This window comes from Zalophus californianus, chromosome 2 (assembly GCF_009762305.2).
Source record: "Zalophus californianus isolate mZalCal1 chromosome 2, mZalCal1.pri.v2, whole genome shotgun sequence".
Classification (NCBI taxonomy): Eukaryota; Metazoa; Chordata; class Mammalia; order Carnivora; family Otariidae; genus Zalophus; species Zalophus californianus.
The window spans coordinates 55,351,903-55,365,504 of record NC_045596.1 but is presented as its reverse complement, the minus strand read 5'-3'; the positions used below and the strand labels follow the sequence as shown (position 1 = coordinate 55,365,504).

At 34.5% G+C, this 13,602-nt stretch overlaps 1 protein-coding gene across 4 annotated transcripts in view; it reads left to right on the top strand.

Annotated features, from left to right (window-relative positions):
* The first annotated feature begins 535 nt into the window (after positions 1-535).
* The window catches only part of LOC113925968 (UDP-glucuronosyltransferase 2A1), a 55,089-nt gene continuing 42,022 nt past the window's right edge, over positions 536-13,602 (top strand). For 2 of the 4 annotated variants that reach the window (XM_027600729.1, XM_027600727.1), the window contains exon 1: positions 536-1,253. In XM_027600729.1, the coding sequence (XP_027456530.1) occupies positions 536-1,253 (718 nt within the window). Of the gene's footprint in view, positions 1,254-9,510; positions 10,229-13,602 lie in introns of those variants that run through there. The other 2 variants (XM_027600724.2, XM_027600726.1) reach the window with 2 other exon arrangements.

Genomic DNA, 13,602 nt, shown 5'->3' with positions numbered 1-13,602 from the left:
TGTCTCTCTCTCAAATAAATAAATAAAATCTTTTTAAAAAGAACCAGTTACTACTATAATAATATTTAATTGTTGTTAATGACATTTTATTAAATTTATTAAATATTGGAAAATCTATAACCTTGGCATGTCTACATTTCTGAGTAAGTTCTGACCCAAACTGATATTTCAGTACCCAGGCCTGAGTTTAGAGTTGAGATATATAGTGGCCATGGAATTTAATAGTAAGAATTTCACAATTATGAGATGTAACGAAAGGTTTGAAAGATCAAGTTTAAGAAAATGATCAGAGAGTAAGAATCATAACCCAGCTAAAGGAACAGGTTGAGAAGTAAGACACATGTTACTCCAAGCCTGTAATTATCATAAAATATTGTGCTACCATGAGTAGTATCATTTGGTCAAGGGAAGACTCTGGAGGGTATCAGTTGTTTTGAATCAAAACTGAAAAATAATTTGCCTTTCCTTTTTGCTTGAAAAGCAGAGAAATTCATTTATGTCACATCTCATCAAGTCTTCTACATCAAGCTACCTCATGTTAAACAAGAACATTCTGCTGTTGTCTCTTACAATTAGTCTTTTAGGAATCACTCTTGGTGGGAATGTTCTGATTTGGCCAATGGAAGGGAGTCATTGGCTGAATATTAAGATACTTATAGATGAGTTGATTAAAAAGGAGCATAACGTGACTGTCTTAGTTGCCTCTGGTGCACTTTTCATCTCACCAACCTCTAACCCATCTCTAATATTTGAAATATATAAGGTGCCCTTTGGCAAAGAAAGAATAGAAGGAGTCATCAATGACTTTGTTTTGACATGGATGGAAAATAGGCCATCTCCTTCAACCATTTGGAGATTCTATCAGGAGATAGCCAGAGTCATCAAGAACTTTCACATACTGTCTAGAGAAATCTGTGATGGTGTTCTCAAAAACCAAAAGCTGATGGACAAGCTGAAGAAAAACAGATTTGACATCCTGATATCAGATCCAGTATTTCCCTGTGGTGATATAGTAGCTTTAAAATTGGGAATTCCATTTATGTACTCCTTGAGGTTTTCTCCAGCTTCAACAGTGGAAAAGCATTGTGGGAAGGTACCATTCCCTCCTTCCTATGTTCCTGCTGTATTATCAGAACTCACCGACCAGATGTCTTTCACTGACAGAGTAAGAAATTTCATCTCCTACCATCTGCAGGACTACATATTTGACTCTCTTTGGAAATCATGGGATTCCTACTATAGTGAAGCTTTGGGTATGTAATTTTTTTTAATATCTGAATTTGAACAGAGTTTTGTATCACCTCTTTATTTCCCTGTAGCTGTTATTTTTCAATTGTACATATTGACAACTATATATTAGTATCATTTGAGAGCAGGAAGATAAAAAAACAATATGCTTTGTAACTATAGTGTGTTGTTTTCTAATTTTATGGATTCAAAGATACCAGCTAAGTTCTTTTATGGATAACATATAGAAAGAGTTTAAAATCAGGACTGAATCCCATTTAGATATTGCATTGACAATAGAAATTGCTAGAAATTTCAGTGGTGAATAGAGAAAACTGGAAGAGATTAAGCTTCCTATAAGTCCATTACTAATACAGGCATTTGTGTGTGTGTGTGTGTGTGTGTGTGTGTGTGTGTGTGTGTTTAAAAACATACATGCATATGGACAATCTCTGATCATTGCTCATATATTTCCTACAGTCAGAGAAAGACAAATACCATATGATTTCACTCATATGTAAAATTTAAGAAACAAAACAGATGAACATAGGCGAAGGGAAAAAAAAGAGAAGGAAGCAACCCATAAGAGACTCTTAACTACAGAGTACAAACTAAGGGTTGTTGGAGAGGAGGCAGGCAGAGGATGGGCTAAATGGGGGATGAGTATTAAGGAGGGCACTTGTGTTGAGCACTGTGTTATATGTAAGTGATGGGTATTAAGGAGGGCACTTGTGATGAGCACTGTGTTATATGTAAGTGATGAATCACTAAACTCTACTCCTGAAACCAGTATTACATTATATGTTAACTAACTAGAATTTAATAAAAACTTAAAAAAATCAATCAATAAATAACAGGTGTGAGATGATATCTCATTGTGGTTTTGATTTGCATTTCCCTGATGATGAGTGATGTTGAGCCCATATTCATGTACCTGTTGGTCATTTGTATGTTTTCTTTGGAAAAATATCTATTCATGTCCTCTAGCCATTTTTTTTTTGCTATTAAGTTATATGAGTTTTTATACATTTTGGATATTAATCTCTTATAAGATGTCTGATTTGCAAATATTTTCTCCCATTAGATAAGTTGCTTTTTCATTTGTTGATGGTTTCCTTTGCTGTGTGGAAGCTTTTTAGTTTCATGTAGTTGCACTTGTTTATTTTTCTTTTGTTACCTTTGGTGTCAAATCCAAAAAATCATGGCCAAGACTGATGTCAAGGAGCTGACCACCTATATTTTATTCTAGGAGTCTTATGGTTCCAGGTCTTATTGATCAAGTCTTTAAATCATTTTCAGTTGGTTTTTGTGTATGGTGTAAGCAAGTGATCCAGTTTCATTCTTCTGCATATAGCTGCCCAGTTTTCCACTTATTAAAGAGGCTGTCCTTTCCCCATTGTGTGTTCTTGGCTTCTTTGTAATGAATTAATTGACCATTTAAGTGTGGGTTCTTTGGCAAGGATTGTTAAGAGAAGCGTTAATTACAATTGGTTCATCATCCCCTCTGGGTATGCTAAATAGTTGTCCCCAAATTCAAAAATAGATGTTTGTCTCCTGGGATATAAATGAAAACTGAGCTATTCTGTTATTCAGAGAAAATAAGCATATCTACTATGTTGATTATAAACTACCCTACGAAGATAGAAGTGAATGGTCAGTATTGAAGGGCTAAAACTAGATCTTTAAAAAATGAAGAAAATGGATGAAGAAATGGCAATTTTATGAGACAATCAAGCTGTCAGGATCTGCAAAATCTCTTTAATCTGCTCATGCATGTAGTAAACAAACACATCTGAATATGTGCAGAATCTCAGTTAATGAAATAGAGGAGTGTGTACATAGTGCCTTAGTCACGATATAGGTTTACGTTTTTATCTCATTACTTATGTTTTTATCAACGACTTGTTCTCAGTCTTGGAATAACAATTATGATCACAATGCTTCTTATTCATATTGGTGACATTATTAGCCAGATAAACCTTCCTCATGCTGGCAGTCTCAGAATCACATGTTCCATTGTATTATGCTTGTAAGTGAATACTGGTAATAAAACCACACAATTTTCCCAGTCATAAGGCATGAGACTAATCTTTCTTAACAATTTGTTCATGGGAACGTAATGAAGATTTATAAAAATGTTCTTATCCTCTGATTTTGATAATATCATGTTTCTAATCAAATTACACTCTTTTGACTTAAAATGACTATTTAAGTTTGTCTTTACAAACGATATTCTTACTGATGTCCAGGGACATGAACACTCATATTCAAAAGACCAGGTAAGAAACAAAAGTACTTAAATGACAGAGTAATTCGTTTTTGTGCAAGCCTTTGTACATGTAGAATGATAAATGGGAATGATAAATGGAACTGACTTATAAAAATCACTTCTTTCCAATGTGTAATTTGATTTTTTTTTTTTTACTTTAGTTTAAATGCTCTAAACAAAGTCATTGCAATGAGCCCATGTCCACAGGTCTCAAATTATCACACCTGAGTATATAAATGGGACAACTTCCTGTAAGATTACCTTTCTGCAGTGGAATGCAATAACCTCAGGAGTCCTTAATCTCTGCTAATTGCTAGGTCAGATATTATAATGTTTAAATAACTTCTTTTATTTCAGCATATGGGCATTTGGTTCAAACTCATGGTTCAAAATCATGATAGCAATAATAATTAATATTTGTTGATTTCTTCCTGTGTACTAGACACTGTAATAAGTCCTTCACATGTTATATCTCTTAATCTTTGCAATGAAGAAAAAACTACTATCACAGATGAGATTATTGAGGCTGGGAGATATCAGTTGCTAAAATAAAATTATATAGTGACTAGTAGGAGAAAATAGTTTTCAAATGAAAGTCTGACACCACAACTGCTAGAAAAATTTTTCTCTCTTTTTAAAATTTCAGGTGCAAATCTATCAATTATTCAGGATATTTTAGGTTTAAACTTTCTCCAGTACTTTTCCTCTTCCTTTCAGTGAATTTAGCTTTTGAAGTCTGCTGTTCTATTTCTTATTTATATTAAATTTGCTAACTGGAGTTTAATTGGCTTGTATTATCACTAGGTAACTTGCTGTTTCTTTAGGCAAAGGTTTCCATATGACTGTTCCCTGGGGCGAGTTGCCTGAGGATAGGTATCTGGTCCTAAGAGAACTTAAAATGCCATGTTTAACTGAAAGAAAAGGCTTCTACAGATTTCAAATGTATTTATTTAGAGTTGAGCCAGGTAAATATTGTTTTTATGTACATATTAACAACAAAAAAGCCCACCAAAATTGGGGGAATGTTTAAGAAAAAAATAATGTAGCATTTTAATGCCAGTAAAAATATTTATAATCCATAAACATACCTATTGCTACCAACAGTTATACCTTTTGGCCTGTATAGAAACAAATAGCTTTTTTGTGTGAATAATCTTTATATGTTAGATTTATATGAATACATAATGTATTATTATACATGAATAAGTAGGTGATTAATCTCTAAGAACTAATGCCATCTATAACAGCAGACTTTCCTGTTAAGTGTAATAGAAAAAACAATAGATCTTCAAAAAAAATTATGACTATAATATTCAGATCTTTACGTGAACTAAACACCGAGCACAGGTAATTAATGTAAAATGAAGTGTTAGAAATGTAACAAATGTGAATGTGTATATCTCTAAAGTGTTTGATTTCCAATAGTCATTTTAAAGGAGAGAAAAATGTATTGGGATTCTTTCCCTGAAGAGTACTACATGTTGGTTTGGAACTTTTTTTTTTTCTCTCTTTCTTCCCAGTCTTTTTCTTGTTTCCCTCTATCTTCTCTTCCTCTTTTCTTCCTCTATTTTTCAATGTAAATTAATTTTGTTTGGTTAGAATCTTTCAAGTAACCTTATTAGCATCCCCTTTTTCATAATGACCCATGAATGGGATGACAGCCATAAGCAAGACATCCAAGATGGAATTTGCTATGGGACATGCACAATTTCAAGGGCACTGTCACTCTTTGCTCCCACTCAATGAAAGGGAATGGAGATGATCATTTTTATGGATATAATCTTGAGTTTTCTATGTGTGTATTCCTTAAAATAAGTCACTTGTGAACTTTGGTACTGAATACATTGTTAGTAACATATCATTCGTGATGTGCCTCAAGACTGAGCATGACTGACACCTGTAGAGGAACTTGTGGTGTTTGGGAAGACCTGCACCAAAGCTCAGACACCCCAGAGGACGATTATCTGGGAAGTGGAAGAAGTGGGTCTAGGTGATGAGATCTGGTTAAACTGGTAGTTTTTAAAGTAAGATTCTCTCCCTATGTTATCATATACAGCTAACATTTATTGAGCATGGATGCTGTTCCAAATAATGTACACGCATTTTTTTTTTTCACTCAGTCCTCACAACTATAAGAAATAAGCACCAGGATTCTCCACCATTTTGTAATGAGGAGACTGAGTAACTCACCTGAGGTTACAATGAAGAAAGTGGTGACACATTTGATGTGAGACCCTGAGCTAAAAGAAAAGTTCTAGAAAGATACTCAGTTTATATACAATAAAACAAAGGGGAAGAAAAAGTACATCAAATTTTAAGCTTTCAAGAATGCATTAACTAAATGCATTCAAGGAACTAAAAAAAAAAGTTGAAGCTCTAATGTGAAGTTAAAATTCTAAGGTTACTAAGGAGTTGATTACTCAGTTTTTAAAAATAGTATGAAAGATGGTTTCCAAGCCATCTTTGGGACATCTTTATGGCCTTTGGGACCACCTCCAATCCAAGAGACAATGAGAAATAAATTAGCACAATTAAATTCTAGCCATTCATTGAAATGCTCACAGGAAGAGGAGACCTGTAACTCAGGGTATGTAGTTGGGGGGAAAATTGTAAGAAAAAACTTGCATACAAAAATGTTGTTTCAAGGATTCTCAATTCAAACTAATAGCATTATGCATATTTTAAAGAACTTTAATCTTAATTTAATTTTATACAGATGAACTACACATTCTCGAGCAAGTGTTATATATACTGTTAAACAATACAAATGCAGCTGAGTGAATTTGAGTATCTAATTGGCTTTATTAAATGGTTCAGAGATAGGACGCATCTCATCTAGCAAGTAGAGGGGAACTCTGTAGAGCTGTAGAAAAGAAAGGTTTAAACAGGGCAGATTGCAGGGAATTACTAGCAAAGAATGCAGTGTTTTAGGCAAAGTTTCCTTCCTAAGGGGAAGAGAAAAGTCAGCAGATTACCTCCTAGTGTTGACCAGGAAATTCCAGTTGGCAGGTGAGAGGTTACATGCCTGGGGCAGGGTGGGGTGCAGTTAGACTAAGTCTTGGTTTACTGACGTGGGACATTAACAAGACTTCATTTGGGCCTGTGCCTCTCTTTTTAACAACATAAATCTTATTAAATATGATTCTGAGAACTTTATTTTATTACCATTTGGAGTACTTCCTTTCAAAGCAAGCAGGGTAAGAATGAGAACTTGATTCAAAGTATAAGGACAATATTCTAATTGGTGCAAACTTTCTCTGGCTGACTTATTTTTCACCCAGGCTACTCATATATTGATGTTTCATAGGCATATTTAAAAATATTATTTTCTGGGCTCTTTAATTATGTTTAAGATGTCATATTATCAAATAGTCATAATTATGAAATGTAGTGGTTTTCTAATTTTTGCTGTTATAAACTGTATCTCACATTTTAAAAAATAGAAGAAAGAAGAAAGAACATTGGGCTGGGAACTGGAATACTTAGGCATTCATCTCATCTGCCACTTACTAGCAATACAACTTTGAGATTATTTAAAACTTTCTCGATCTGTGTTCTTACATATAAAATGATGGAGTTGGCCAAACTGAACTCATTCTCTCTCCAGAATGCCAACCCCACTATGCTCTTACCACTTCTTATTCAGAAAAGCTATTAGTGAACTCATGAAGCAAACAAACGTGATCATTTTAAATCAATGAACTTCATTTTTGTCATGAAATCAGGAATATTTGGAAGTAATTATTATTTTTTCCCATTGATGGAAATTAAATCTATGATTACACCTACATATATCCCCAAACATAATTTATTTTTTATCTTCTTAAGATGTTTGAATTTGCAATGATATATTGCAGGCATACAGGGAACTGGGGAATAAATATAACAGACATCTACATTGACACTGGTGAAATTAAACACTGTAACATCGAAGTATACTTTGAAAACAAAAAACAGATATGTTAGTTATTAATAAATTCTATTATCTGCAATTGCTCTTCAGTAAATTAGATAATTATGTTACTGTCCTGAAAAGGCCACTTAACAGTGGCAAACGGACTCCTTGAACACTTCTTTTTTCTTTTATTCAGGGTAAGTCATGTATTTGATTTGGGGATATATTTTGATAAGCTTTTAAGTGCTAATGTAACTGTTGCTAAAGAACAATCCCTAATTAATTATTATATTCTACTTACGTGGACCTCAATAATTGGACAAATCTAAGTATTTTATAGATAAACTTTTGGTTATGCCTTATATGTTGTGTTTTGTCACCTCTTTATTGGAAGGTCATGACAGCAACAGAATTATGAAGATACATCAAATTCTTTTCACTAGGCCTATATTAGTGGTCATTGGGATTACTCATACTCTTCTCTTGCTGTTGTGCTTCAAAATCTAATTAATTCTAAAAGTACAGACATTATATTCAAACTGAGGCTGACTCTTGAAAGGACACAAATACAATAATTCTAAAAGCATCACTTCTCTCTCTCTTCTTCCCCTTTCTCTGTCTTTCTGGTCTTTTTGTTACTCAAAGTCCTGTAATTAGTCAGTTTAAAGGCAACAGAGCATGAAAAGAAAACAAACCGCTTAATTTCCATTCTCAATTCCTGGTTTCTATCCTTTTAATCACGTTATTTGTTCTTATTTTCTCTTTTTAATGGCAACTTCTAATGATTTCAGCTTTTAAAATAGCATCAATATATGGTTGCCCTTGTATAGTTTGGCATTTACTAAGAATCTCAACGGACAGATATCATTTTATCTACGTCTAGCTGGTCATTCTGTAGCTAGCCCATTGGTTTACCGATCAATCTTCAGGCAAATTTATTAATCTACAAACATTACCAAACTTTTGCTTTGAACCAAGCAGTTTACAAAGCAACTTCGCAGATATTATTGCTAATCCACAAAGTAATATAACAAATTAACATCACTATCTCTCATTTATGCATGAGAAAACCAAGGCTGAAAGGGTCTAGGTAATTTTCCAGGGTCACAAAGCTTGTAAAAGAACAGTTTTTGAATCTGGGGCTATTGAACTCTAGTGTCCACCCAATTTAAGCTACTACACAATTCTGAGTGAAAAAGCGTGTGGTTTCTTGAGGGGCTAGGCCCTATCTTCTTGATTTGTATATGAAGATGTCATATGAAAGAAAATGAAAAATTTTGTGCAAGGAGATGATTATCAGTATGCTTTATCAGAGAAGAAAACTCTCCTCTGACAAATGTGTAATAATTTGCTCTATAACCCAATTAATCTAAAACATCTTGAAATCTTTGAGAAAACCTCTTCTAAGTGAAGGTTGTTTTTAGTTTTTCTTCCTAAATATGAGCCATGGGGAAGTAATAATAATGCTGGTCATTGTGCATTGCCAAAGTCTCTAAAACTTACAAAGATGAGACATAATAATAATAATAATAATAATTGTGGAAATCCAGCAATTTCTCAAATGATGTTATGATAATAGTCCCAGTTGCCCTACTTTGTCATATGTTTTTAAGGTATGCAACTCAACATTAATTTCATTATCTATGAAATGTAGCAAGTAATTTATGCCACACAACTCTGGAAGGGACTGAATTAGACAATGTATGTAAAAATGCCTCATAATAGATATCTAACTTGAAGTTACTGTAAGTTTTGAGAAAGTGGCTTTAGCAGTAAGAACTATTATTTTTTGTTTAACCTAATTTTAGGAAAGAAAAATTAAAGACACATTTTACAATTATTATCACAGAGTACACAGACCCCAGGCTTATAACTTGACTTCTTCTTTTACTTTCAAATAGGACTTGATTTATTTCTGTTGCTAGAATAATAATATTATTACATATAATGGCTTGAATTATATTATTTTCCTTTTAATCTATAGATGAATTGACCTATGAATGAGTATACCCGTCACATCAAACATTATTTGAAAAAATAATCTACCTAAATATACTTTGAAAATTTCTTTTTATCTTAAAAGATCTACGGTAGGATGGTTTTCAGAATGGATATCACCATGCCTAAGAAGTTTTTCCAGCTGCTCGTTTTTAATTTGACTTTGACTGAAATTGTTCTAAGTGGAAATGTGCTCATTTGGCCAACGGATGGTAGCCATTGGTTAAATATTAAGATCATTCTAGAGGAGCTGATTCAAAGAAATCACAATGTGACTGTACTGGCTTCATCAACAGCTCTATACATCAACTTTAATCCTGATTCTCCTGTGAATTTTGAGGTGATACCTGTCTCCCTTTTGAAGACCAATATAGAATCCTTAATTGAACACATGATAAAGCTGTGGCTAGACCACAGACCAACTCCTCTCACACTCTGGACTTTCTATAAAGAACTAGGAAATCTTCTAGATACTTTTTTTCGAATCAATATACAAATCTGTGATGGAGTATTAAACAACCCCAAGTTAATGGCAAGACTTCAGAAAGGTGGTTTTGATGTGTTGGTAGCAGACCCAGTAATTCTCTGTGGGGACCTCATTGCTCTGAAATTAGGAATTCCATTTGTGTACACATTGAGGTTCTCTCCAGCCTCCACAGTTGAGAGACACTGTGGGAAAATCCCAGCACCTGCCTCCTATGTACCTGCAGCTTTGTCGGAGCTCACTGACCAGATGACCTTTGGTGAGAGGGTTAAAAATACTCTCTCTTATCCTCTGCAAGACTACATATTTCAGTCCTACTGGGGAGAATGGAATTCTTACTACAGCAAAGTTCTAGGTAAGTCTCTAAAATATTATCTTATTAATGTCTCCAGATATCCCATTTATTCTTGTTGGTAAACAGCAAACGGTGTCTGTCCCACTGCACATGCCAGGCTGAAGTAAATATACTCGTTATATATAATACCCTCATACAAGATCATTCTTTTTGGATAAAGTCCTTAAAAATGTAATGGTGGTATTATTATGCATGCTAGTGCTTCAAAGTAAATAATTTTGTGCCTGTTTAGGCCATGGGTTTTCAATGAGTGAATCAATCTTCAAATATAAATGAAAGTGCCTTTACTAGGATGAATTGCGGCGCTGCTAAAAAATACCTGGCAAACATTTTGAAGTGATACATGATTTCCTTTCCCTCCTTCATTCCTCATTCTTTTCATTGTCTGCAGAAAACTTTAAAAAGCCTAGGATTGGGCACTGGAAACCTGAGTTTACACCCTCCCCCATCTCTCACTATCTCTCCATCTTAGGCTCCTCTGGGTGCTTAGACTAGCACATCTCATCTCCAGCTTAATGTCTCTGTATCCTTCGGCAATCCTCAAGTTTCCTTGCCTCACATATTCCTGCGAGGATCAAATAAAATAATGCAAACAGCTCTGTATGGTTGTTTATCTTTCTGATCCTCATGAACCTTCCTTCATTTTTCTATTTTCTTCTCTCCTGAAGGTTTTTTTTTCTCTAGATTTATCAGTATTAAGTACCAGGGATATTAATTAACAGCAGAAATTAACCATTGATACTACCAATGGTGCTTTCTCACAAAGATAATATGCAAAATATTGTCCTTTTACATACCTTTCAGCCTTCCTCCCTCCCCCTCTTTATTTTCCTTTCTTTCTCCTTCCCCTCTCCTCTCCCTCCCTCCGTTCCTCTCTCCCTTCCTTCCTTTCTTCTACTATGCTTTCTTTGTGTAAAAAAAAAAAAAAGAGTATTTATTGAACACCAACCCGGTACCTGCCACTTTTCTAGGTACAATTGGCAAAACAGATCAAAATCTCTACTCCCCTTGGAGCTTACATTTTAGTAAGAGGATACAGACAGTAAATAAATAAAATATAAGATGTTAGACTGTGATATATGCTATGTAGTAAAATAAGAATATGTAGTTTTGGGAGGAAGGTTATACTTTTAACTCCAGTGGTCAGGGAGGGTCTCAAAGGGTGACATTCAAATGAAGACCTGAGGGCAGTGAGTGTGAGAGCCATTGGCATCTCTGTGGGAAAAACATTTTAGACATCCATAAGAACAAGTGGAAAGATCTGTGGCAAGCCATCGAAGCAGGAATACCCTCACTGTAACGTGACCTTAATCTTCCCTTTCACAAGCAGAATTTGTATATGTTTTTTTCTTTCCTCGTTTTTGGAATATTCTTCATCCAATTTTCCATCACTTAAACTTTTAAATTTCTTCATAGAGTTGTCTGAGGGAAGATACTGAACTTACCACACATATATAAATAAAAGATATGCAAGATAATTCAAATTTGTATATGCATTTAAAAATACGGTAATTAGAATTTTAAAAGTAAAATGTGTTTTTATATTCCTTATAATGTCACTTAACTACATTTTCTTTTTCTCTGGGTTCCAAATTTCATATGCCTCAATGACATATTTTGATTTATTTTTTATTTATTTATTTTCAAAAAAGATTTTATTTATTTATTTGACAGAGAGAGACACAGCGAGAGAGGGAACACAAGCAGGGGGAATGGGAGAGGGAGAAGCAGGCCTCCCTCTGAGGAGGGAGCCCGATGGGGGGCTCAATCCCAGGACCCTGGGATCATGACCCAAGCCGAAGGCAGCCGCTTAACGACTGAGCCACCCAGGTGCCCCAATGACATATTTTGATTTAAATTTAGATGTTATTTTCCAAGACATTTGCAATGTGTCCTTTAATAATTACTTCTGCCCATAGATGCATCACATACCAACTATTGCAGGTATTGAGTGAGATAACACTCTCTGTTCCTTAAACAAGGGGATACAAAAAGTAAGGTGGTGAAGGTTTGGAAAGCACATGAGGTTCTGGGTTCAAGTTCCATTTGCTGTGTAATTTCAGGCAAGTGATTTAAACTCTGAGTCACAACATTTCTACCTTTTTAAAAGGGGGTAATTATTTCATTGGACTCTTCAGGATGATCAAATGATATATGGATATGCTATGTCAATTATAAAGAATTGTACTTATGTTAAATGTTATTTATAGCAAACTATGTAAGAACTCTGCAAATGACAAAAACCCGGGTTCTGTGCTTACTAAGTAGTCAATATAGATAAGCAAAGAATAAATAGCCTCTGGGGTATACTAACTCTTCCTTCTCAGAAGGAATCATGACAGATTATATAATGTATGCAAAGGCCTTTGTAAAACAGAATGTTCTTATCTTCTCATTTTCACAGGATCATAATCTAGTTCCAGAAATCCCATATCCTGAGAAATTAGAAATCATATTTACTTTAATCCTTTATACTCCTCATGTTACTAAACATACTTGAACAACAAATAATTGCCTTGGATATTTTATTTCAAATTGAAGTATTGGGAGTAGTATAATCTAATTTGTCTTTTGACTGCAATTACATTCTTAAAAGTATTAGGGACACCTGGTAGCTATAAACTGATAGTGAAGTAGGTCAGGTACCTTACATTTGATATTATTATCAAACACAGGAGAGCACAGGATATTTAATAACATCAAATTGCAGGAGAGTTTCCATCTCCATGTTTAATCTTTAGTTCTCTGGGAAAAATCAACTAGAAAAATAGCATGTTTAAGTGTGATAAAGAAAAATTCCAAGTTTCTATATTGAAGGAAACAAGTAAGTTAGAAGGAAATATCTAACTGTACTGGTTAAAAATCCTGTTTTATTTATCAGTGAGATCTTAAATATCATGGATGAAGCAAATAAAATTCATGAATTCAATTTTAAATATGCTTCTAACACCTAATGGAACAGGCCTATCTGGAAATATGACAATCATTGCTATTCATATACAGGAGTGAACCTCTAATTAATCTTGCTCAAGCCCAGCGTTCCGCAGGGCACGTTCAAATTGCACTGGGCTTGATCTCTCCGCAGCCCCCGAGAGATCTGCTGACCGGCAAGTAGATAGCTCTAATGTGGACAGAATTTGGGACTCACCTTTGCGACCACTATAGGAAGGATGAGGGCCTGAAAGCTGTAGTGGAACCAAACAGGTATAGCAATGGCATGTCCCCATTTGTCCGTGTCTTTTTATTTACCAGTCTGTTTCCATCTTTCCAAGCACACTGCAGATAAGAGAGCAGAAAGCCCAGTACTAATCCAGGCACCGTTTGGCCAGTGGAGCCACTTTTACACATCAGCACCACACTGGTTCCATGTTGCT